This window comes from Carassius carassius, chromosome 33 (assembly GCF_963082965.1).
Source record: "Carassius carassius chromosome 33, fCarCar2.1, whole genome shotgun sequence".
Classification (NCBI taxonomy): domain Eukaryota; kingdom Metazoa; phylum Chordata; class Actinopteri; order Cypriniformes; family Cyprinidae; genus Carassius; species Carassius carassius.
The window spans coordinates 17,713,643-17,741,578 of record NC_081787.1 but is presented as its reverse complement, the minus strand read 5'-3'; the positions used below and the strand labels follow the sequence as shown (position 1 = coordinate 17,741,578).

Sequence of the window (27,936 nt, the reverse complement as noted above, 5' to 3'; positions counted from 1 at the left end):
CTTTCCAAAACTTTGGTTTCAATAAAAGCTGTTTTTAGACTAAAGAGATGTTTTATAGTATATTGACCTGTTATATGTTAAAAGATCAAGGGAAATTAGATTTCTCAGTTCATGACCTCTTTAATGCGTTCATTTTAAGGAGCAGCGTGTGTTGGGTATTTTAATGTTGGTCAAGGTTTCTCTCACTAAAAAAAGTTAAAACTGCTTATGATTAGAAACAGTTTGTTTCACTGCAGTTTTTCACAAAAAAACTAAAAAACTTTATGATATAACATTTGAAAGAAAAGACAACCATAAATTAGTATTGTATTAGTGCTGCTGTTATATAAAGTAATAATTAAATGAAAATAAATTATTATTATTATTATGTAACTTAAAGTTGTTATAAATATTATGATATATTGTGGTATAATACTATAGTGATATTTTCTTATTGAATCATTTTTTTTACAATTGAATAATAATAAAACATAAATGAAATGTATAATAATAAGATGTTATAATTAGATGTGTTTCAAAAAAAAAATTTCAGCTTTTATTTTTTATTAAATAATGCACTTACTGCAATCAATGCACATGGCTGATAAAAACATTTATGGCGAGTAAATTTCTCATGTTACCAGCCATTGGCAGGTGTGGCAAAATTTTAGTTTTTGGCCCGGATTAGGACTATGTACAGTAAATGTAGTCATAAGATAATGTGCTTATTGTGACTTCAGAACAGTCATGACTTCTGAATGACCTGTAACTGAAGTTTTCTAGATGGACTAGGGAGGCAACTTTGAGTTGTAAATATTCCATAGTATATAAAAATCCTTTATTTCAAAAGACCATAAACATTTCTGTTTTCCATGATATGGGCTTATAGTTTGATATATGAGGGAAAGAACACATTCTGTTTAAATAACACTGCATTTTTCAGAGGTACGTCCTCAGACCAACTTTATAATCCAAAACATTCACCCTGTGTCAGTAGAATCAAGAGCAACATGCTTTTCCCATCTTGTCTTCATAACACACACCACATCTAACATGAACTCTTGTAAACAGACATACTGCTGATTGTTTCTGGTCAGATTATGTAGGGCCACTAATAGAGATGGTTCTAGATTTGTGTTTCTCAATCAAGCTTTAGGTGACCATGCACGTTTTACTACTGGTACAAATGTTTTTTTAGTGTTTTTTAATGTATTTTAGTTTAGTTTTGTTTATTATCAGAATAACAATTTAGAAGTTATGTATTCTATTTCATATTTCTTAAATCGTAACGTTTCTTTTTTTCAGTGTTGTCAAAAGCAAATCATATAGCATGCTGAAGACAACCTCGCTTGCTGTACATTTTATGGATGCCCTTTAAAGCAGCAGACTTCTGGCATTTTTGGTGATATTGAGTGGGTTTCTTCCACACCAGTGGACATGTTGTGGATGTGCACCCATTTCGGCTCATGTGCACTTAACTAATGAGCCGATGAGCTTCTGAAACAGGTGCCACATGAATACAGGTTAGAAAAGGAAATAAGGAATTATGCAATGCTTATGGCAGCAGAGTCGAAGTGCCAGGATCAACAAAGTACAATAGCATATCAATAGCAACAATAGCACGATTTAAACTACAGATTAAACTTTATCACTATTTGCATTGCTGTTTGAAGCTGATGCAACACATTGTCATGTTATCAATTTCAGTATTGATAGCAACATCAGTGAATTTTAATGTTTAACGAAACCAATTTTGCTACCAAAGCAAAAACACAAGTGTATGCAATCCGTCATTTACTTATTTCAATTAATTTATTACATTTTATGTTTAATATTAACCCTAAAAAAGAGAGTGTGGGTAGAGGCAGTGAAAGTTTTGTTCTCATTTCTTGCTTTCATGTTGAAAGTTTGTTTGTTGTGAATATTTAGATTTGGTGACTCTGATCGTGCAATCTTTGTTTAGCTCACATTTAGAAATATCATAGCCACCTGTAGTGGGAAAACACTCACCCTCATATAAAAGTTGATGTATTTCACATATTTCCAATATCTGTATGGGACTCTCATGTTTAAGTAGTTGCTGCTAGCTTACTGTGTTTGTATTGACATTTTATGAATTTAACTTTTACATTTATCATAATCTTTATCTCAGGGGATATGTCACCATTTTAGGGGTATTCAAATAAATATATTTTTGAATTATAGACCCCTTTGGTCTATAGACTTTGTAGCCTATTTCAGAAATTCTATTTTCAATCATTAATCATTTAGTTAGCAATATTGAATATAGGTTTAGGTCATTAAATAAGATACTTGACAAAAACACATATGCCAACTTATGTACAAAATATATATTGTTTGCATATGTGTTTTTGTTTAGTATTGTATTTCATACATCAGGTTTTTATGTCTCATAAGCGATTCAAGTGATTACTGAGAGATAGACAAACTAATCCTCCTCAAAAGCCTGCATATACGACATTTACATTTTAACATGAAAAAAAAAAAAATTAAACATCTAATGTTTAGCACCTATTTCCTAGAACACCCTGCTCACATGTGAGTTAACGTATTCCTCTTATCGGAAAGACATATCGGCATAAATTTTCATATCAGGCAGATGCCGATATTTACTTTTAAAGCCATTATCGGCCGATTCTGATATCAGTCTGATAATATTGTGCATTCCTAATGCTGATCATTTATAGACCCTAGAAATTTGTGTATCAAATATGATAAAGTAGGCTAATATATTAATAAATATACATTATAATTTTTAACACAATATTACAAAAAAGGTTGCTGTATGTTATGAGAGAATAATGTTCTAGAATAAATGTTCTAGCATGCATTGTCCAACAAGTATTCTGTTTTCAATCAATTTATAAGCCCAAAGGGATACAAACATTAAATACAAAAATAAAAGTTAAAAAAAAAAAAAAATCATTTCTGTCCTAATAAGATGAAAAATAGCAATAAATTAATTTTCCAGTGTCTTTTAATGGGCTTTTTAGGGTTAGGAGAAATATTAACAAACATAATTTTAAACTAATGTAAAACTGCATTTAAATTCATGTAGCTTTCCAGTATTTCTCAATTAAGTAAACTTTGGTCGTTTTTTTTTTTCTAAATTATTCAGGAAAATGAAAATGTATTTAATAGCAATTAGTTTTCTCTTTTTATTTATTTTAATTATTGATTTGACTTTGTTTCAAAGTATTGAGTATATTAGTGCTTTTGAAATCCCTAGTCCAAAGTCATGATGTACATGTGACTGCATGTTCAGGCTCTTAGTTTCAACACGCTAATTCCTATAGTCAGAGAAGAGCCTGTCTAATTGTTTCATTACTATGGTAAATGTAAGAGTGATTTGTGGTATTTTCGGTGGTGGAATGGACTAAATATGGGCAAACAGAGTTGTCTGTGTAGCTTGGAGCGCTTTCTGACACTCACTAATGGAGGCATGTTTGGGATTGTTTGGCGTGGGAGTATCAGCAGTGTGTTTCTTTCAGTATGGGGTGCTACGAGGAGGGAGAAGGAGATTGTGATTATTCTGGAAGAAAAGAGGGTGAGAGAGAAGGAAAACAGCATGGTTTGAAAGCGGGGGGCAGGGTTGATAATTCAGAGCACTCATGCATGGGGGGATCTGGCAGTTATAATGGTGTTATGAACTTCTCAGATTAAAAAAACCTGCAGCCAAGCGCAAGTGTGGGATCAGTCACACAGAGAGGACAGGAACAAGCTGACAATGGCTTGCTTAGAACCCAGTACCATTGTATAGAAATGAAGAGATGCTTTGACTTTTTGTTACTGTAAGTCTTGTGGCAGAAACATGGTGAAGTGATGGTATTAGTTGCTAATGGTAATTAATCAGATGAAACAAAATAATCACATTTATGCACAAAAAAAATGGTATTTGCATTATATACTGGTATTACTATTGTACCAGCCTCAGAAAGCATGGTAATATCATGGTGTTCTCATGGGTTTTAACTAAATCTTAAAATTTAGACAAGGCAACTGGGCAACTATTTATAGTCGATTAATCTGGTGATTATTGTTTGATTGTTGGATTGGATTGTCCCCAGTGGTCCATTTAAATTTACATAATTATATTTTTATAACATTTGCTATAAATAATGCTAAGTGTGTAAAATTGTACAACACAAGTGTTTAAATAAAGTGTTTTGGAGGAAGAAATGCATTTAAAGTTTGTTGTTTAATTTAAACCCTGAATTTGATGTTTAACAACAAATACATGATGAATACACTTAAATATTTAGCTAATCGCTTGTTTGCTCTTTAAATGCAATATTACTGGAGTCATTACTCCAGTTTTCAATGTCACATTATTCCTCAGAAATCATTCTAATATGCTGATGTTCTGGTCAAAAAAAAAAAAAAACTATCATCAATTTTGAAAACAGTTGTGCTGCTTAATATTTTTATGGAAACCATGATACATTACATTTTGGATTTCAGGATTTCTGACGCTTTTGAATTCAGGATTTTTTGAATAAAAATCTAAATGTTTTAAACACTTTAAAATCTTTATGGTCGTTTGTGATCAATTGAATGTGTCCTTCTCCTTACTGGGGTATAAGTAGTTTTTACTTAGAAAATTACTAGTTTTATATATAATTAATTTGTATATATTATTTGTTTTTTTATTTCTAACATTTACCAAGAAACAGTATAACAAGTATTTTCATGTAATATGTACTTCAGTAATCTTAGTTTCATTTATTACTGAGTGCATTATGCAAAGACCACCATTCATTGTTATCGTTGTCATTGTCAATGGTCATCATTTTTATCAATTTGCTGTTTTAAGACTCCTCTCTGACCCACCACCCCATGTGTTGTGCTACTCTGCAGTCTGTTATGCTTCACTAACACACCTCTAAGGGTCACGCTGTCAGCTTTCTCTGGAAGGAAAGACGTGCTTCATGAGCCCTCGTCTGCATTCTTGTCATCATTGGCGGCCCTGACATAACACAACTGGAAATATGATCCATGACAGACCCAGAAAAAGTTAACTCAGACCGAGAGAACTGGCACCATGGCCCGGGCTAGAGATTACCAGACTTGGAGAGCCTTGGAGGAAAGAAGCATTGAGGTTTTGCAAGGCATGAAGCGACAGCAGAGGGTTTTCCAGTGAAACTGTCATGCCAGGATGTCTAGACAGTGGAGCGTTTTTATTGGCAGAGTTGGGAACAACAGTTGATGTGTTGCAGTTGGTCAGAGAATGTTAAATGCAAATGCTGACAGTCTCAAAGGTATATTTACTTTCATGTGTTTGGCTGGCGGCTTTATCCAAAGGGACTTGTATTGCATTCAGCTTATTTGTTCTTGGGAATCAAACCCATGACCTTACTGTTGCTAACACTATACTCTATATCCAACTAGATAAAACTACCCACAGTGGATGCGTTGTCTTCTTCGAAACTGTCCAGACCTCATGGAAAGTTGTAAACTGCATTTGCCAAGACTCCTGCAAAGTCTGTACTAGTGAGCCAAGGTTGCATTTGACCTACAGCAGGTTTCTGCTCTCCATGACTCTATAGTGTTCCATTAAAAAGCTTTGTAACCCAACACCCTCTGCCTGCAACGAATCAGTGCTCAACCAATCCATTTCGAAGCTGAAAAGACATAATTTAGTTCATCATAAATAGTTAGAAATGATTTGTTACATTCTTTGAATCATTACATTTGTCCTTTTGTTTCCCTTCAGGAAACACTGATGCCAATTTGTTCGCTGCAAGCTGTGGGCATAGATTGTTGATATTAATGAGAAGGATGGTGGAAGTCTGCTTTATTATGGATGGGTGACCTTTGATCTGTGGCTTATTGGAAAAACATTAGTTTCTCGCTGCTCATTTGGCCGGACAGAGAGGGAGTCCTCCCTCTGATTAATGATCTGCCCTGCGGAGGTGAACGAGGGAGAGAGACAGAGCAGCTTTGTTAAATACAGTTTGTTGAAAATTATACTGTTGTTGTACTGGACAAAATGGAAAAAACATTTCATGCACACAGTGTCTTCGGGATATCCTGTATAAATGCAGTTTTATGGTGGTTCCTCAACTGTGGGCACTATTGGCCCTGTGGACTTTCAGAAAATAATACTTAAACACATTTACTAGTTTAATTTGTTCACTAACAATGTGCAATACTGGACACTGTCTGATTTTTTATTTTTTTATGTTACCTTTAAGTGTACAGCTTGGTCCTGGGACGATACCCTCAAATGTACACATTAATACCTTATCAATATGCATCCTTTAGCGATTTAGCAAGTACAAAGGTGTACCTTTGGCTTTACTAGTGAAAATTTGAAGGTACGTTTTTTTCTGATACAGTGTTGCTTCACTGGATTATAAAATATATGTTCATAATTTTCTGTTCACCAATGATATGTACTTTTTTCACACATCAACTACCTCATTTCATCTCAAGCTTGCTGTTGTGGTGAAAATAAGCAAATTTTTCATCATCATCATTAACAGTAATAATAATAATATTTTTAGATAGTTTTAAGCATGTACAATTTAAATGGATCTTTATAGTATAAGATTGAATAGTGGTAAAAATTAAATGAAGAATGCATGCTAAAAAGTTTCCAAGAGTGTTTTAATGTGACCATATATGTATATATATATATATAGAGAGAGAGAGAGAGAGAGATAGATAGATAGATAGATAGATAGATAGATAGATAGATAGATAGATACATTTAAAAAACAAACAATATTCAATTTGATATGTCCATCACTGTGCCTTTTTGTGTGTATCTTTGTGACTGTCGTATTCTCCTGTGCAACTCTTGACTAAATAATACAATTTGTGTATGCCGTGCATGAAAGAGAGAAATCTTGTCACACTCTCTCTCTGTCTGCTGCCATGGAGTGATTGGCTGTGTTCTCAAACAGCTGCACGATTGCGCTCCTGTGAGGAGAGGTAGGGAGGGAGGGATGACAGCGTGACAGAGCGAGAGAGAGAAAGGGAGGGTGGAAGAGATCTCCATTCACTTTTCCACACTGCTCCCCAAACCCCGTTTTTCCCGCTCGTGCTGCCGTGGAGGGATCTCTTTAATTACATTCCAGAGGAATTTCTCTTGCAGCTGGTACTTCAACTGACGGGAGAGAGTGGGAATTGTGAATGACTCTGCCTGGAGGAAAGAGGGATTTTCAGTGAAAAAGGCAGAGAGAAGAGAGAGAAAATAAGTTCTTTTGGAAGAGGCACTGCAAGCCTCGACTCTTTTGTCATCCGTCTCTTACAGATAAGGGACTCCTCATCATCATTTCTCACACGCTCTTTACTGCGACTGTTTGACTGTCTGGGGAGCCTGCGAGGCAGCGTATATAAATAAAGCACAGGGTTTCCATAGGCTGGGCGGACTGCCAGTAAGTGAGAATCTTCAGGGCTTTCTCTTGCCGATTCTTTGTGGCGAGAAGCGCACCCTGACTGGATCAACAAGTCTGAAGACAGACAGCTTCTCAAATCATCAGTGTACACAGGCAAAAGCAGGAGCTTCATGCACCAGCCTCAGTAAGAGAACGTTTACGAGTGCTTAGTGCAAGAGAGGCAAGTCAAGCAACACAGCCTGAAGAAAGACCAGCAGAAGTACAGTTCTTCAGCGTGCAATGCATTGTTTATCTTCTAAATGCGTCATAAATCTCCAAGTCTTCCAATGCGCCTAAGCGGGTCTTTGTGTGACATGTTATTTTTCTTAAAACAGATTGAGTTCTTTCCAGAATTGGATTTGAATCAGAGAAGGGGGAGGACTTGGATCTTGTGTTTCCCACATATCCGCTTTTTTTCCCCGCTTGTAATTTCTGCATGCTTGAAGGACCCTTGCCCTGCACATGAAGACAACCGCCTGAGACTTTGTCTCCACTCTGGTTACTGGTCTTAAAAGTCTCATTTGTTTTTGGGGGTCTCCTTTGTCTAGACGGCTCTGCACTAGTGGAGTGAAGCCCAACTGAATTGATCTTTTGTCTGAATCTAGGGTTCTTCTCACAGTGTGAAAATCGTGCAGACCCCCCCCCCCCACTCCGACCCCTCTAAAATCCCCTCCTTCCATCTCTTCCACATGAGTCCCCTCGTACCCTTCCTCCCTCCACTCCCACACACCTCCTCATCTTCCATCCACATGCCGCTGCGTTCAGCGAGCATGTGAGAGTAGTGTGCATGTGTGCCTCTGTTTGCACTTGGAGCCAGAAAGCGGATGCCAGGATTAGGTGTGTGGAGGGTGATGCTTTGCTGGATGCATCTGCAGTTGACGGCTTCAGGACCAGGAGGACCCAAAACCATTCAAAAGGGATTCCGCAACCGCTTTACAACCCGAGGATCTGTAATTGCATGTGCATGGATTTCAGAAGAGGAGAGAGGTTGATAAAGATGGTATCCTGCCATGTCTGAAGTGTGATTGTGGTGGTGTGATATCAGAGCTGGTGCCGGCACGCTGTCTTTATCCAGGCTCATCATGAAAAAAACACACAGCACCACTCTGCGCAGGGCCTGGCCCAGTTCCGAATTCTCTGACCGGGCCTCCGATCGCACCCGGTCACGGAGCGAAAAAGACTACCGGCTTCACAAACATTACCCAAAACACTTCATCTCTCACTGTCCTAGAGGATTCATGATTACAGGTCAGTTGTCCTTTACGCACCACTGGCGGAAGAGACATTTTATTCATTTGGGCATCTGATTTTACAGCCCTCGTACATTTTATTTTTGAATGTAATCCAAAATTTAAAGCTTGCTTTGAATGGGTGACTTTCACCAGATTTAGGACCATGAGATGATTATTTCTGTTGCATTACAGATGCAGGTCAGCTATTTTTAGCATTCGCTTCACACTGTCTGAACATGCTATTGGGTGTGCAAGTGTTAGCTGAGTTTTGTTGCATCTGGATCTTGTGTCGAGCAGCTACTCCAGTATTTCAGAAAAGTAGATTTGATTTGGAATCTGTTTGCTTGTAAATGTTTGCCTTTGGTATTTTATTTCATTGGTTAGATAGTTTACAAGTTTCTAAAGATGGTTCAGTGAGTATCTAGATTTTTTATTCACGTTTTTGCTTTAGCTTTATTATTTTTAGCAGCAAAGATTTACAGGGGATGAATTTAGAGAGACGTCTCAGAGAGGATTTTGCCATGCTGGTTTTATTGTGCTATTAAAATGTCAGCATGGGGAACTCTGAGATGTTGCATCTATAAATTCATCATCTGAAAGCAGAACAACTGTAGCCATCAAAGTGCAACTTGTTATTTTAAGCTAGTTATTGTCAGACTTCAAGTAGTTTTGTGCAATAAAAGTTTATAGATCTTTAGCCTACATTTTTTATGAATATTTGTCAGATATCATATTGAATACTGCTGCTATTAGTATTATTATTTTAATGTTGGTCAGTGTGCACAGTAATAAGCTAAACTAGTATGTAAAAAATGCATGTTAAAAGTATTGTATAATGTGACTTTCTTTTGAACTCTGTCCAACTGCTGCTGAAAAAGAATGTGTCCCTTAAGAAATGCATCTGATCGAGGTCTGGTGGATGTGACCCTAAATCAACCTAATTATACAATCAGTACTTCCACAGGGAATTTTGATTTCCAGACCTAGAAAAGTCAGAAAAATAATGAAATGGACTTAAGGAGTTGAATATAAATTGTTCTAGTTCTGGCTCAGCTCTAAAACAAATTATCAGTGAAAAACATTGCTTGCTGTGATGTAAAACCAAAAGATTTTTTAAATCCTCATCCAATAATCACAAATAACTGGAAAAGTTATTGAAATTCAATCTTAATGTCAAAAATATGTGAGAAGCATGTTAGTTAGTCTAAAGGAAGCCCTGTCATTAAGAGGGACATCACTCGGACAACTCACTGACCAGTCGACTATGAAAATGTGTAATTTTGCACATCCATATTCCAATTCTAGATTTGTGTTTATTGCATGATGTGCTGAGACCTGTTGTCACGATAGGATATTTAAGCTAAGTTGATTACATGTGCTCATTTTGTGATACTTTACCCAACTTGTTCAGACCCAGAGGGCAATATATAACAGGATAAAGTGCATCTCATATTTTGATCGGCTAATTAAGGTTTCCTGTTGGATGTCATTATATCAAATCACTGTGGAGAGATCCCAGACCCAAGCTCAAGGCCTGAAACAACAGAGTGCTCCCATAAAAATAAATACTCTTATTGCCGCTGTGCCAGAACCCTCTCGTAACAGCTGCTCTTCTCTGTGCTAACGACAGAATTAAGAGGCGATGACCAAGGATTACCCCATCCCAGTTTGATTAGTCTACGTCCAGCAGTCTTACCAACAATGTGGAGGGAACCCGAGCCTGATGTGAAGTGCACCACATGTTGGTCCTCTAAAATGTTTTGCCTTCCATGCTTGGGGTCATTGTTACATGAGTTATGGTTCACTGGTTGATGTACATGAAGGTGTAAAGCTAAAATTTACGCTGACCAGCGTATAATGGCCAAGTTCCATTTGCTTCACTTGAATCGAGAGTAGCTTGAAATAAAGCTGAATGGTAATGGATAAACCACATTGGTTTGAGGACCCTTCATGTTTCCTAGCAACCTTGTGTGTCAAAGGTTAAATAATGTGGTCATTGTGCAGTTTGGGTGTCATTTGGGGCACAAACACTAGCGTGTGATTCAATGTGTGGGGCTCTGAAAGTGAGTCTACTTCTGCGTCACTGGCTAGTGGAAAGATCTGTTTTAAAGTTGGCTAAAATGATTGTACGGCTCTCTCTTGATGTTTAGGCCTTGTATATCTCAGCTTGATTGTACTGTACAGTTTCTTAAAACAGTGAATCATCATTGAAGGGACATAAAGTAGTCATTATTTAAAGAGTTTTCATGGCTGATATCAAAGCACTGGCATTTGGATGTGAAGTCTGCTATTGGTTTATGTTGAAGAGGCAGTTTCTGTTGTTACTGATTTTTGCAATCAGGAGTCATAGAAAAAGCTGTTCCTTTCGATCTTACATTAAAGTCAAATCATATTGTAGCTACTACAGATTCAAATCCAAGGGTTGGATTTAAATCATAACTGCATCTATTGTTAGTATTTGATTATTGGTAAAATTAAGATTTTTAAGTGACATTTCACAGATCACCAGATTTACTTTACTACTTTACTAGTCAGTGCTGTGGCTAACATGAAAGGGGTGATGAAAAATACTTTTACTGCATTAATTTTGAATAGAATTACATATACAGTTTTACATTTCAAGGTGTGTAAATTATCAAGTTGTCCATTGTTAATTCATGATATCTAAGGTTCCCCATTTTTTTTTTCCCCAAGTTTTGTTATTCACTAATGATCTTGAAGCAAATCTGTAAAATTTAGTAAGCATTTCTTAGGGTTCCTTACATATCTTTTTTTTCTTTCTTTTACACTGACATTATTGACTATATTTTATTCATGCAGGAAAGAAATGTCCATAAACTACTGAAATGCATCTTCCTGTTGTAGTTCTTCAAACTAATATTGGAAGCTTTTGCTCCCAAATATTGGTTAAAACCCACAGAAAATCAAATGACTGAATACCTCACATGGCTTGTGTGATATTTTTAGTGTGGTGGTGGTTTGCTGCCGGTAGAGTGAGCTTGCGGATTGTACAAACCGCCTGACTTCTGGCCTGTTTTCTCTTGGAGGAGTGTTAGTTGGGGGTGGCAATATAAAGACTATTATATAAACTATTATATAAACTATTATTAACTATTAAGTAAAGGTCACACAATTATCTGCATTGTTCAGAGATAAAGTCGTATGCTTTGGCATTATGGTAGATGCAGAACTTCACCCTGTGCTTTCTTGTCTTTCAATTTTCTTCTGCATTTCCAGTAACCCATTACTAGTGTGGAGCACTAATCCATGCAGGTCAGTGGGGGAGTCATGGTATGCAGTATCCACATGCAAATCTGCTACGACAGACAAGGTTAATAACTTACAGCTGTATGCCGACAGTTTTGTGGGGTTTTAGATTTTCTTATTGATTTCTTTTGACTGGCTCCTCTGTTTAGTATCAATATCCAATCCAATCAGGTGTCCTTTGTTCCCCAGCTTAGTGCTTTTTCAGTTTTAAGTTTTAAAACAATTATAGGGAATTTTATGCTGTCATGGGTGAGTTGAGAGAGAGATTTACTGTTATCTTACCTGGCTATCGCTCAGCACAGAATTACACTGACTGACTATAGGGGGTTTTCTGGAGGAGATCCCAGAGTCATTAGGAAAGTAATGTTAGGGAAGTCTGGGATGGTTTCAAATGTGTAATTAATTTGAGGCAATAAGTAATACATTTTGGTTGCAGTCTCCGAAAGAAAAATTGTTCTACAGTAATAGGAAAGATTTGTGCATTGCTAATTTAGGAAAACCTATCATATAATGATGTAGCCTAAAATGGTAACTTCTAATGTGATTCATACTACACATCTTTAGACTTTCAGATTCACCTTGGACACACACGCATGCACACGTTCTCTCGCTCACGAGAAAAATATCAGAGCTCCCTGTCAGCTCGTGGATTTTGGAGGGATTCACCTAAATGGTGCCGAAATCCCAGACTTTGTTTCAGTAGATTCTTCAAATGGGACATCTGTTCTGGGATAGACTTTCATCTGCAGTTCCTACATGGTCTTTGTAGACTTAATATTCCCATAGAATATTAGTCTTATAATATTTCAAGATTTTCTGAATTAAGGGACTTTATGCTTAGTATTATATTTAAAATTAAAAATAAGACAGATTTTGTGGCACATGGAACTAGATATATCTTGCCATTACACTATTAGGAGATTAATGATTTGTAGACTGTTTATTCTAAATAGCTAACTGCTCAAATCAGAGACTTTTTCATCTTGAATGGCATCTTAATGCTGCAATCAGACTTTACTTTGACTTTTCGTATACAGTCATTATTTCTAGCTAATCTGACCCCACTGGTATCAGACTTGCCTTTGTGTCACGTAACAGATCTAAAATAAATAACAGCTGGTCCTGCAGTTCAGAGCATACCAAGTAATAGTTGGTTGATTTTCTAGATGGGACAAGCTTAGATGTCAGTAAACCATGTGACTGGATTTGACAAATTACCCTTATCAACCTCTACAGCAGGGGTCTTCAACTAAAATTACTTGAGGTCCAATAATGAATCCTCCTCACCTGCCAAAGTCCGGACAATTATCTAGATTTTTTTTTTTTGTCAGACCAGGATACTGCAGTATATTTTGAGCTAAAATGTAAGACTTTTTAAGACCTGCACAAATAAAATTAAAATGACTGTAGATACAGGTTTTCACAAAAACAAACAAGTTTTATAAAATGATAGACTTCACACACATTTAAAGGCAGGGTAGGTAATACATGTATAAACAACTTTCTTCCAAATTTGTTTAAACTTTCTATATATATCAATGCATAATTAAAATGTAAGTACTCTGATAAAAAGAGTATAAAAATCGAGTGACTCTAGACCGTTTAATCTGTATTAAACACAGCACATTATTTCCATTTCGGGACGAAACATAGGATTGGCTTAGGCGACTGTCACTCTCTCGCAACTATGGCAACCACCCTTTTGCCACACATGACCTGCCCACTTGCGCGTGCACGTTTGATTTGAGGAATTCAACAGGCATGGATCCTAGGAATACCAAAACAATGGCAGAGAAACAGCAAGCAAAATTCACAGTACCAGCCTATGCAGTTAGTGAAGGCAAACCAGGCAAAAAAAGGAAGACAGTAACAGTACAAGAAAAGGCAATGAACAAAAAGTCTTTGGATAAACAAAGAAATAAAAATATCGGCGTGGCTTTCCAACGATGGCGAGAACTGAGGGAACTCAAGGGGCTGAAAGTGACTCCTTGATGGCTTTATTTCTGCTGGACAGGTAAATCTTTCTTTTTGTATTTTGATCATACATATTTTTTCATGAAGCATGTGTCATTAGCACACGTAGCTGCGTAATATAGCTAACATAACATTACTTAGCAAGCCGTAGTAGAGGCTTTGGAAGGAGCCCAGAAGGGAGGGGGTGGAGTGAATGGAAATAATGAGCTGTCTTTAAAACAGTCGTGAGAGGTCTACAGTCACTCGATTTTTATACTTTCTTTTTCAGAGTACTTACATTTTAATTATGTATTGATATATAAATAAAGTTTAAACAAATTTGGAAAAAAAGTTTTTTATACATTTTTCTTACCTACCCTGCCTTTAAGCCTTTAAACCATTTTTTAAGAAAATGGAGTCAAATTGAATATAATCAGTTTTTATGTTCATTTAATCAATTATCATAAATCCTTTGATATAATAATGAAATAACACATATTTTACTGTTTACATTTTTTACATTTTTATTATGCTTTAACTTCTTGTTGAAGTTCACATTTACAACTGAGTGTTTGTAACATAAAAACATTGATAACAAAAACAGCAGATGGGCTTATTAAAAATGCTAATTGGTTATCTGCCAGTAGGTGGTGCTTTTGGAATGGCAGAATAAAGGGTTTTCCCTTGTAACCACAGAACACAAAGCAGAGCAGCAGCTGACTTTGAGGGTGCTTTCACACTTTGATCAATTGCTTGGTCCAAACCCAAGTTCGATTGCTTCCCCCATCCCCCTGCCCCCACTGGACTGTGTTAATATTATTTTGTATGGGTCCAAACCGCGGTTCGTTTGTGTCATTAAGCCAACAGCTGTTTACCCCGTTGCTTAGTAACGACGGCACAGGAGAACGCGGCAAATGAATAACATTAGTCTCTGCACTTTTATGTATTTACGTTTTTGAACCGTTTGTTTTGTTTACAAAGCCTCAGTACATAACGGCACTTGCGTCTGTCTTACAAATGTACTGCAAATGCTCTATAGAATGCTGAAGGCAAACAGAAATGAGACATACAGCTCTCTGCTTGCAGCGCGTCAGTAAGACTTGTCAGGAAAGTGAGTGAAACACACACACAAACACACATTTTCATAAAAAAAATACATCATTAATAGCGATTCACTTCCGCGATTTGGTATGATTGTGTTCACATCAGCAGCAAACCGTACCCCAGACCACCGTTTTATAAGCGGATTTGGGTATGGTTCGCGGGTGCGCACACAAATCCAAATGCCAGTGCTAGTGTGAAAGCACCCTGAAACAAGCAGCGCTCATGTTTAATCACTTAACCATAGCCTTTTGAAGTTTAATTGTCACATTATGCCATATTGCAATTGTCGTCTTTCCATCCATAAAGACCTGAAATAATAATTACGACTTTCTTGTACTATTTAAGACTTATGCTACTAAATTTAAGACTTTTTAAGGACCTGTCAAGAATTTTTGAGAATGCCATTGTTTTTCACTCACTGAAAGTTTGATCTGTTTGCATGCCGCTTTCTGCTCTCTTCACTGCAGGCACGACTGCACGTCTGAACTTACCGACAGTTAACTGTAAAAAAGACAGTATAAATGGGAAAAATAATTGTTTCGCCACAAAACCTGTTGACTCCTCTAAGGATAGTTTAAGGCATTTTGTGCGCATAAAAAGCTTGCTTGATAAACAAACTATGAACTTTTCCATATTTTAATATCTTAAGCACAGTTTGTCATATGTATGCCATTACTGTCTTGCAAAAAAATAAATAAAACACAAAAGAATGAATGTTTGTTTATTGGGAAGATGCTTCACTGTGTCACTCCCAATCATTCATCAGTATGGCTTTTGAGACACTGTTATTTATCATAGGCTGTTTTGATTGTAGGAGACTGTTTGGGCTTGATTGTCATTTTTGAATACTTTGTTTGTTTTCTGATGCTTTGTGCATTTCCTTCTAGTCTCTTAGAGAGAAGCTTTGGATGCAATGAAAAGGAATGCTTCTCTAAACATTTGATTGGATGGGAACGCTAAAGTACTGGCAAGCAACTCAGAATTGCCATGTACCCACCACACAGATACATACACACACACTCGAACACACACAGTTTCACACCATGTTTTCATTGTCCGTGATTTATTTGCATTCTAAAGATGTTGTGAAGTTCTCAACAGTCTCCCTTTCTGTCTTTTTTCAGCCTTGCTATACCAATAGCAATGGGAGCGGCTTTGTATGTCTGGTGATGGCAGTTCAGATTCAGCATATGAGTGTTAAATGAGGGGTTTTCAAACTGTAAAGTTTGAAAGAAAACAAATTGTTTTTATGATTATCATACATGACAAATGAATGCAACAGATTCTTCTTGCCACTGTCACCTTAAGTTTTTGGGTTGTGAGGTACTATTTAACTTATTAATAGTATGTTTTATTTATATAGTGCCTTTCCAAAGTAAATATTTTCCAGGAAATATTTGTCATTTGTTTTTGACTACAATGCCAATATAAAAACCTGTTGCATCTATGCTTACAATTTTTCTCACACTATATGAATGAGAGTAATCACCTTGCTTTATACAGTCCAGAGCTGCCGTTCCCTCTCTCAGATATTTCTGCATTAGTCTTTCGCATATTTTCTCCATTCTTTCCTATTCCTATCCTAGATGACACACAGTCACAGTAAACTGTAAGATGTCAGTTGGCGCCAACCTAGGAGCCTCTGTTAGTTCTGCTGCGCAGCCCTCGGTTCACGTTTTTTCTTTTTTCTTCGTTTGGTCTTCCAGTTATTGCAGAAGTAACTGAAGCTGTAAAACTTGAAGTTTTCAATGATGACTTCAGCCTACTAATGTACTTTCTTTTATATGTTCACTTTGTTTTGCCTTTTTTATGTCTTGGGCATTCTTTTAATCTTTTCATCCACCAAGCCTACTTTGAAATTCAGTTCAGGCCTTAAATTGCAGATTGTGCGACAAGAGTACAGGGATAGAAGGCTGTTTTAACACAGAAAAGGTTGTCATCACCTCCTTTTGAGAAGGACTGTATAGTGTCATCCAGCATTTCCAATGAAAGAGCGTTAAACTTCAAACATATCCAGAACTCTTTGTGGTTTTCTCAGCTTATTGCTCTGTAAAGGGCAGCATTCATTTTGGAGTATGTCATGTTTATTGCCGTTCAAAGGTTTTTGCCATAGAACTGAATGAATGCTGCAATTCAGTACATGTCTTGAGACCAAGTTAAATCTAGAGTTTTGACTATTAATTGGGAGTTGGTTGGGATAGTTAGCTGATTGCCAATTTTTATTTGTAATATTAAATTTGGAGTTAAACTGTAAATGTTAAATGTACGTAAAACCCTTTTTTCCAGTGGCATCTTGCATATGTACATACATCACTGGGAAAAAAATGCTTTAGCGCTGGTGATTTAAAAGAGATGAATCCAAACATGCAACTTCTTAGAAAGGGTTTTGCTGTTTTACATTTTACACTTTTTAAGTTTGACTAGTGAAATACTTGTTCAGACAACCCACTGACCACTGTGATCAGTTGATAATGTAAATATGCAGTTTAGCATTTTCCCTGACATTCATAAGATGCTCTCCTGCAGTCTTCATATCTTAAATTACATTTGGTCCTGATAAACGTGAAGTATGTTGTTTATGTGTTTTGTAAGGAGGCTGTAATTCATATGATGTCAGATTAATTTAAATGAAGATTTATTTACTGAAACTCTGCCTCCCTCTTACACTGAAAGTCTTTTATTCCAGATGTTTCTGCTGATGTTTTGGCATCATAAGCAGACAGTGACTGGTTTGATCTTTAGGATTTGTTGTTTCAGTATGCAGGCTAAACCTGCATCTTGTGAGAATTTTTCAGCAGTTGCTCAGTTAAAATGGCCATATTATGCCATTTTTAAGGTTCCTTTTTAAGGTTGACCGGAGCAGCTGCTGTTGCAAAAAAAGAGTGGTGGCGCTGTTTCTAAAACCAGTGTAAACAAACACAGAAGAAGAGTATCCCGGATAAGAGAAGAAAGTGGATGCTGAGTTCTTCTTATCATTGGTATTTGAGAACAGATTTATTCTCACATGTTCTTTATACAGAATAACATTTCTATTGATTGTCCACTGAATTTTGTGATCTGTAGCGCTGTCCGTTTTCTTCCAAATGCGCAAGAGTAATGAGTCAGAGCATGTTCACTCTTTACACATTAAATATGAAAGCAAATAGGCATATGATTATGACGATATATTTTCTGTATGTGTTTTGTATGCAGCTCATGGTATTTTTATAGCAATAAAGGATGTTTATGATAAAGTTTAGCAGTGTAGCATTATAAAAAGTTTAGCAGTGTAGCGTACAAAAAAAACGTGTGCATGTGTCAGCTTATTAATCAAAATCAACTATAGATTACAATCGGAAGTTATTACAAGCACTCGATGATGGTTTAAAGTGGGTAAGCAAGTACATTAATAATTAAATACATTTTCAACTGTAGCTTGATGCTAATTGTACTTCTAATGATATTTTATGATGTAGCATATTCTTGTAAGCATTATAGATAGTTTGTTTCTGGTGTAGAACCTTGTTTATCCTAATTTAATGCTTTATATTGAGCAGTGGAATTGCATTGTTGGTCGGCGCCACCTAGCTTTCAGGCGTGAATTAGCAGGAGCTAAACAGTCATTTTGTACCATCTTTCAAAAGCATTTATTTGATTGGAAGTACCGTAAAACACTACTGTTGTTAAATACTACATTTGAAAGCATTGTTTTCTATTTGCATGTTTTTAAAAATGTCATTATTGCAGTGATGCAAAGATGAATCACCACTCCAGTCTTCAGTTTCACATGATCCTTCAGAAATCATTCGAATATGTTCATTTGCTGCTCAAGAAACATGTATTATTATTATAATAATATAATAATAATAATCTTTATTTTCTATAGCGCCTTTAAATGTACATCTCAAAGCGCTGTACAGAAACAATTAAAACAACAAAGAAAGAAAGAAAATACAGCACACAAAAAGACATAATACACTGTAAAATAAACATAAAAGACAATAGATCAATTAAAAGCAAACCTAAAAAAATGAGTTTTAAGCTGTGATTTGAAAATACCAAAAGATTTAGCTTGCCTAATCTCAATCGGTAGAGAATTCCAAAGTTTTGGAGCTAATGAAGAAAAAGCCCTGTCTCCCATTGATTTTAAACGAGTTGAAGGAACAGTTAAAAGACCAGATTCCGAAGAACGAAGATCACGTTTTGGAGTATATGGAGTTAAAAGCTCGGTCAAGTATTGAGGTGCTAAACCATGCAGTGCCTTGTAAGTAAGTATCAGAATTTTGAAGTCCACCCTAAACCTAATGGGAAGCCAGTGCAAAGACTCCAAAACGGGAGTAATAAGATCATGTATATTAGTTCTAGTAAGGATTCTGACAGCTGAATTTTGTAAAACCTGCATTCTGTTTAAGGTAGCTTTTGACACGCCAGCTAACAAGGCATTACAGTAATCAATACGGGAAAACATTAAAGTGTTTATCAAAGTAAACGATAGCATTGGACGCAATCTGGCAATATTTCTAAGATGGAAGAATGAAATTTTAACAGTATTCAGAACATGTGGCTCAAACGTTAGATTGGCATCAAAAATTACTCCTAGATTCCTCAATTTTGTTTGAAACTCCACATTTGAGCCATCAAGAGTTAGAACAACCGGCTCTGATTTGCGTAGATGGTAGGGTGAACCAACAAGCATAATCTCAGTCTTTTCACTGTTAAGACAAAGAAAATTATCCGTCATCCATTCCTTCATCCTAGAAATACACTCAGAAAGAAAATTAACAGGCACAATTTCATTAGGTCTAAAATGAATATAGATCTGGGTATCATCTGCATAGAAGTGGAATTTTAGACCAAGAGATCTCAAAAGCTGGCCAAGAGGATAGACATAAATATTAAAAAGAAGAGGGCCCAAACTTGACCCCTGTTGGACACCAGACTGCACAACATTAACCTCAGATCTAAATCCACCCATGGCAACGAACTGCTTCCGATCAAAAAGGTAGGACTTAAACCAATTAAGAGCAGTATTTGAAACCCCAAAAACAGTTTCAAGACGAGTAATTAAAATTGAGTGATCAACAGTGTCAAAAGCGGCACTGAGATCAAGTAGGATCAAAACTGGAAGACAGCCAGAATCTGAGGCGATTAACAGGTCATTGGTGACCCTAACCAGAGCTGTTTCTGTACTATGTAATTTACGAAAGCCTGATTGCAGAGGCTCAAAGAGATTGTTCTGAGTTAAATGAGAAATCAACTGAGAAGCAACCACTCGTTCCAAAAGTTTAGCAAAAAAAGGGAGATTAGATATGGGACAGAAATTAGTTCTCACAGTCAATATTTGACTTTTTAGGCACTGGGGTAATTGCAGCGGTTTTAAACGCTGTTGGTACAACCGCAGTACACAGAGAGTCATTTATAATGCTCAGAACAAAGGGACACAAAGAAGCAAAACATGATTTAAACAGACCAAATGGTATGGGATCTAGTAAAGAAGTGGCTGCTTTCATTTTTGAAACCTCTGCTAAAAGAGAATATAAGTCTATTGTACAGAATTTAGACAACTTAGTACCAGAATTAGAAGGAATATGAACAGCAGTAGAAGACAGTAAAGTAGAAGTACAAAAATCTCTACGAACATTTTCAACTTTGGTGACAAAAAAATCCAGAAACTTATTACAGAGATGATCAGAAGCAGTAACATGAGAGACAGTTTTATGATTCAAAAATTTGTTAATTGAATTAAAAAGAATAAAAAGAATTACCCTGATTGTCATCAATCATTTTAGAAAAATAGTCAGATCTGGCAGACACAATTCCAGCCTTATATGCTTGTAAGCATATAAGGACGTACGAATGAAACAGAGCGTGACTTCGGAGGAGCAAATAAATCCAGGCCAGATAGGAGAGCTGAATTTAACATAGAAACCCTTTTCTCCAGAGGGTCAGATGGAGTAAAACAACTTAATGAAGAGTCAATAAAAAAAGAGAAATCAGAAGGATCAACTGATCTCCACTTCCGATAAGTCAAAATACGAGAGGAGGCAGTGTTAGCAACAGGTATATGCATATCAAAAAAGATTGCCAGATGATCAGACAATCCTAAATCAGTAGCAGACATCCCAGACACAAAAGACCCATTTGATATCACTAGATCTAAAATATGACCTTTGTTATGTGTAATACAGTCAACAAATTGATTTAAACCAAAGCACTCCAGCAAGGACAAGAAGTCCTTTGTTAATGCAGTCTTTTTTGTCCATCTGGATATTAAAATCCCCCAAAAAAAGAGTTCTCTCAAATTTAAGGCACAGATGCGACAACAGATCCGCAAACTCAGATAGAAAGTCTTTGTTTGCTTTAGGAGGCCGGTAGACTGTAGTTATGGCAGTTGAATAACACTCAGAAACAGTGAAACAAGACATTCAAATGAAGATAACAGTGGAACAGCAACGGGTCTTAAATTGAATTTCTGATTGTACAGAACAATAATGCCACCACCTCTGCCAGTAGATCGCGGGAGATCTAATAACCCATAACCAGCAGGAGTGAGTTCATTAAAAAGAAGACCGTCCGAATGTTTGTGCCATGTTTCGACTATACTTAAAAAGTCAAGATTTTCTTCCAGAATGATGTCAGATAAAGCCACCGCTTTATTGTTGACAGAGCGAGCATTAAAAATAGCAGACTATTTTTTCAACAGGCACGGGGACTCCGAAACCTCCCGTGGATGCTCTTTGTATGTTAGCACAGTCAAGTTGTTATTGTTAATCCCAACAGGTTTATACACCGACCTTTGATGTTTACGAAGAAATGTAGGATAGGAAACAGCATCAGATGAGGAACATATAACACTGAGCCTTGAAGAGCGATGTAAGTAGCGCTTACGCCGAAGTATTCCAACATCATCACAGTTAGCATAGGTATCGTGTGCTAAATAAAAGTTCCTTTTCAATTTCAACAGTTGGCAAACAGTGTACCTTAGCGCCATGCAGGAGGAATCCACACCAATAGCAACCTCGCAAAAGGCAAGAGGAAAGTTTGTTCCAGCAACAAGACGTTTAAAATTAGGAACAATAGGCCAACAGGTGAAACTAAAACGCACATCGTGGTTCAGCAGTTCGAAAGGTTATACAATCTTCAAACGTCTTCAAACTTCAAGTGCTCAAAAGCTCCAAAACCGTTGTGTAATATTTAGAAACAGACAAACAAAACGGGAGAGAGAGGAGCGGCAGCCAAAACGTGCCAGCGTTCCCTCAGTCTCCACCTGATTGACTGACAATTTTGACACTTATCAGTGTTAAAAACCATATTTTGAAACCGTGTAACATTTTTTCCAAGATTTTTTTTTTTTAAATAGAATTCAAAAGAACAGAATTTAAATTAAAATCTATTGTAATAAATGTATATTATTGACAATTTTGATCAATCGAATGTCTCCATGCTGAATAAAAGTACTAATATCTTTTAACAACAGAAAGAACAAAACTTATTGACCCCAAAACTTGTGAATGGTATTGTTTGTATAATATAATGTAATATATATGGATGGAGGAAAAAAATTTAGATAAACTTATTGATCTCACTAATTGACTTTGTTTTTCGTTGATTAGTTGACCATCGTGACCCATGATTAATGTGCCATGACATCCATTGGTGCCTCAGGCCATGAGTGATGCCTGAGCAATCATTATTGCCAATTCTGTCAATACTGGTTTTATCAGATGTTAACACTGTTAACGGCATATTTTTGTGATTTCCTGGCTGTTGGTATGATGCAGTTGCAAAAGGATTTCAGTGTGATTACCAGAACCAAAAGGATGTTCTACATCATTGAAAAGATTCCAATATTGATTTTGACTGCAATTGACATACGCACAAGTATACATACACATATACACACATCATCTCATACTGACAAGTTGGCTCCGACACATACACTGCGGCATAAAGGATGCAACAATGCATGCTGGGATACAGAATGAACCCGTTAACCCACCGTGGCCCCTCGGCTGCCTGATGCAAGAATGCCCCCTGTGGGGAAACACCGCACATGTACCCCAACTCAGACTAGCTTTTTAATGTCAGTTTTTCAATATCTCAATAAATCTTATATATAAGCACCCAGGCAGAGGAGACAAATTTGTTCTCAGCGCATATATTTCATTTATGGGAGTTATTTTCAGTCATGAGATGGAAGAAGAAACGTTGATTTAAAAGAGATTAATACTTTTGTTTCACAAAGATGAGTGGTAATCCATTTGCTTAAATAAATAGTTTACTACAAAATAAACATTTTAAACAGAATAAAAACGAGTTGTGAATGAATCCGTCTTTGTGAACAGAAAGATCAGAGTCAAAGGACAGTTCATTCACGTTTCAGACATCACCGATTCATGTCAAGGTTTTGAGTGAATTAACAATGGTTTCAGATAACTTAAAAGACTTTAAATAAATGGCATATGAACCAATTTTATGATACTTTTTTGTCATTTTGGAGCTTGACAATCCCTGCCCAGCATATTCAAGATTGCAATATTTATATGGTTTGAAATTAAATGAAGTTTAAGTAAATGATTCCATATTTGGGTGAACTATTCTTTTACTGTTTCTTTCATGTTATTTACAGGATTGTCAAATGCATATTTAAGTCAAGTGGAAAGGACACAGTGTCTACCTGCTGGTGTTTGACCCGTTTTATGTTGCATGTTTGAGATGCTGTTGGGTGTGCATGATTTACCTTGTGCATTTCAGCATATATTTTTATCCCTCTAACACACTGGAGAACATTTGTTAAATGAAAATCAAGTCATTGTTGCTGTTCTGTTAGATGTTGCTGTTGTTTGCTGAAAGCACAGATCTTCAGTTCATTCCGGCAACTGAATTCCAAACATTTAAAGTAAAGTTTATTTAAAATCTAATTTCTTACACTTCAAGGGCTCAGAGTTTGCAATTATCCATACTTTGAAGAAACTGTGTGGTTTAATAAGAAATTATATTCATCTATGTTGTTGGTTTTCTCATTTGTCTAGGACCTTTCAACATATCAAAGTGTCTCTTCCTAAGCAATGATCCGATCGGTTTTAATGGTGGGAGGACAATGTAAACACAATCGTACACACACCTTTTCTTAGTGTTTGCACAACATTTGTGGAGTCAAGTGTCATATCCTCAGGGTCATGCAGCAGAACAGTATAGTGATATCACTCTAACAAGCACATGAGAGTTTTAGCATGAAAAAGAGTGTGAAAACCTGTATATCACTCTATATGTTTTATTTATAATATTAAATAATTTTTAAATATTTTATTTTATAGTTTCACACATCCCTCTTGTGTAAATGCAATGCTGAAAGTTAATGACAGCACTATTTTTTATTTATTTTAATTGTATTTAAATATTTAACTTGATTGTTCCATTTAATTGTATCATTTCATATAAAATAAATGAAATATAAAATAAAATGTTTAGTAGATTGTACAAATTTTTTCTGTTTTTCAGTTTTGCTTTTTCTGTTTTCACTGGATGCATCAAATGGGGTCTTTAATATCAAACCAGTGTATTTGTTTTGTCGAGTTTGTTTGTTGCCATAGTATTCTGTGAATGGGTTTCATTTAAATGACAAAGCAGCTAACGGAAGCCCCTTCTGCACTGTGGGGTATTGGCAATAGAGCTGTATTCATTTACATCAAAGCCTTGCCAATAGGATCATTTGGTCACCATGATTTCTGTATTATATTTAAAACGTAGGTCAGATTTCAATGTTTTCAGCTTCAGTTGCATCACAGAAATAGTACTGAAGTGATCTGTAGAGGGTATGTAGAGGGCAGTCATATTTTGAGTTAGAATTCATTCATTCTCACTCTTTGATGTCTCCCCTTGAGCATAGCCATGAAAACTAGTCTCGTTCTTTCTTTCTTTCTTTCTTTCTTTCTTTCTTTCTTTCTTTCTTTCTTTCTTGTGTGGAAGATGTGCCAAACAGTCTGAGCTTCTGTTTTCTAAGAGACTCACATCTCATTCATTTAAGTCATGCCGTGATTGAAGTCAGGCAGATCCATGGTGCATAAACATGCTTCCACACAAATTTGAGTGGAGTTGCAGAAATATGCCGCCTGATAGCTTTTGGATGTTTTGATCCATCCTGGAGACGAGACGCAAGGCTCAAGTAGCCAAAAATTGGAGCAGAAAGTGCTTCTCTTTCTTGCATGCCTAGAATTTTTGTTACCACCATTTAGTGTTACAAGCTGCAAGCCATTTGATTGAATTCTACTGAATGCAAAATAATTGCAATGCTCATGCAAACCTCTATAGAGTTGGTGGTGCTATAGAACCGATGAATATGGTTTACAGCAGTGTTTTTCAACCTGTGGTCCGCGGTGGTATTGCAGGTGGGCCGCCAATTATTTTCTGTTCATTTCCAGTCCATTCTAGGGCTGTGCGATTGAAAGAAATCGTCATAAAATCACGATTTGAGCGTGCACGATTTCTAAATTGCTTTATAGCACGATTTTCCGCGGTCCTGACCTCCCGTAGTATGCTATCTGATCCAATCAGAATGCACTGCGCCTAGCGCAAGAACAGAACAGACTGGGCATATGCCTAACTCCAGGTTCACACACTGTCTGTGATGCGCCTATTTTCCGAGCCCATGTTAATGGATGAGAGCGTTCACACTGCACGCGGTAAAAGGCCAGAAACAAAAACGTGCGAAAATAATTAATATCTAACACATGAGCATAGAGAGAATTGTGAGTGCACAGGACGCAGTTTAAGTGAGAGGAGACACGTTTTAAGTGCGCACACTCTCTCCGCGCAGAGCAGCGTGTATCTGAGCAAGCACGTCTGGTTTTGTGACAGAGCAAAGGAAATCTGCGTGCGAACAGAGAGATTCGCACTCGTGCATTATTTTTATGCTCTCTCGCTGCTGACCGCATACACATACTGTATACACCAGCCCAGCCATTAGGGAGGCACAAGCCAGTGCACTCTTAGTGCCGGTCCCAAGCCCGGATAAATGGGGAGGGTTGCGTTAGGAAGGGCATCCAGAGTAAAACATGTGCCAAATCAAATATGCGGGTCACGAATAAGAATTTCATACCGGATCGGTCGAGGCCCGGGTTAACAACGACCGCCTCAGGTATCGTTAGCCAACAGGGTACCGGTGGAAATTGGGCTACTGTCGGCCGAAGGAGGAGGAGGAGAGGAGGAAGACGTCTACAGAGGCGACGGGGAAAGGAGATGTGTAGGAGAGTGGAGGTTCGGGTTGGTACTTTAAATGTTGGCACTATGACTGGTAAAGGGAGAGAGTTAGCTGATATGATGGAGAGGAGAAGGGTAGATATGTTGTGTGTTCAGGAGACCAAGTGGAAAGGGAGTAAGGCCAGAAACATTGGAGGTGGGTTTAAACTGTTCTATCATGGTGTGGATGGAAAGAGAAATGGCGTAGGGGTGATTATGAAGGAAGAGTACAGTAAGAGTGTAGTGGAGGTGAAGAGAGTTTCAGATAGGGTGATGATCGTGAAGGTGGAAGTTGAAGGGATGATGATAAATGTCATCAGCCTATGCTCCACAAGTCGGCTGTGAGATGGAGGAGAAGGAAAGATTCTGGAGTGAATTAGATGAAGTGGTAGATGGTGTACCTAGAAATGAACGATTGGTGATTGGGGCAGACTTTAATGGACATGTAGGTGAGGGGAACAGAGGTGATGAGAAGGTTATGGGTAGGTATGGCCTAAAGGAGAGAAATGTGGAAGGGCAGATGGTGGTAGATTTTGCTAAAAGGATGGAAATGGCAGTGGTGAATACGTATTTTAAGAAGAAGGAGGATCATAGGGTGACCTATAAGAGTGGAGGAAGGTGCACACAGGTGGACTATGTTCTATGTAGGAGATGCAACCTGAAGGAGATTGGAGACTGTAAGGTGTTGGCAGGGGACAGTGTAGCTAGACAGCATCGGATGGTGGTCTGTAGGATGGTTTTAGAGACGAAGAAGAAGAGGAGGAGAGTAAGGACTGAAAGAAGAATAAGATGGTGGAAACTGAAGGAGGAAGACTGTAGTGTGAGGTTCAGGGAAGAGGTCAGACAGAGGCTAGGTGGTGGGGAAGAGGTGCTGGATGATTGGGAAACTTCCGCAGGAGTGATGAGGGAGGCAGCTAGAAAGGTACTTGGTGTGACATCTGGAAATAGAAAGGAAGACAAGGAGACGTGGTGGTGGAATGAGGAAGTGCAGGGGAGCATAAGGGGAAAGAGGTTAGCAAAACAGAAGTGGGATCGACAGGGTGATGAGAAAAGTAGGCAGGAGTACAAGGAGATGCGGCAACAGGTAAAGGGGGAATGTGCGAAAGCCAAGGAAAAGGCATACGAGGAGCTGTATGAGAGGTTGAACACTAAGGAAGGAGAAAAGGATTTGTACCGATTGGCCAGGCAGAGAGATCGAGCTGGGAAGGATGTGTTGCAAGTTAGAGCAATAAAGGATGGAGATGGAAATGTGTTGACTAGTGAGGAGAGTTTGTTGAGAAGATGGAGGGAGTATTTTGAGCAGCTGATGAACGAGGAAAATGAGAGAGAGAGAAGGTTGGATGATGTGGTGTTAGTAAAGCAGGAAGTGGATAGGATTAGTAAGGAGGAAGTGAGAGCAGCAATTAAGAGGATGAAGAGTGGAAAGTCAGTTGGACCAGATGACATACCGGTAGAAGCATGGAGATGTTTAGGAGAGATGGCAGTGGAGTTTTTAACCAGATTGTTTAACAAGATTTTGGAAGGTGAGAGGATGCCTGAGGAATGGAGAAGGAGTGTGCTGGTACCGATCTTTAAGCATAAGGGAGATGTGCAGAACTGCAGTAACTACAGGGGAATTAAGTTGATCAGTCACACCATGAAGTTATGGGAAAGAGTAGTGGAAGCCAGGCTGAGAGAAGAGGTGACCATCTGTGAGCAACAGTATGGTTTCATGCCGAGGAAGAGCACCACAGATGCCATATTTGCTTTGAGAACGTTGATGGAGAAGTATAGAGAAGGAC

At 37.4% G+C, this 27,936-nt stretch overlaps 1 protein-coding gene across 3 annotated transcripts in view; it reads left to right on the top strand.

Moving 5' to 3' along the window:
• LOC132113886 (storkhead-box protein 2-like) overlaps window positions 1–27,936 on the top strand; it is a 73,210-nt gene that overhangs the window by 17,211 nt on the left and 28,063 nt on the right. The window contains exon 1 of one of the 3 annotated variants that reach the window (XM_059521925.1): window positions 8,361–8,630. The exons of the other annotated variants lie outside the window; for them this stretch is intronic. Coding sequence (XP_059377908.1) covers window positions 8,465–8,630 — 166 coding nt within the window. The 5' untranslated portion in view covers window positions 8,361–8,464. Of the gene's footprint in view, window positions 1–8,360; window positions 8,631–27,936 lie in introns of those variants that run through there. 3 annotated transcript variants of the gene reach the window in all.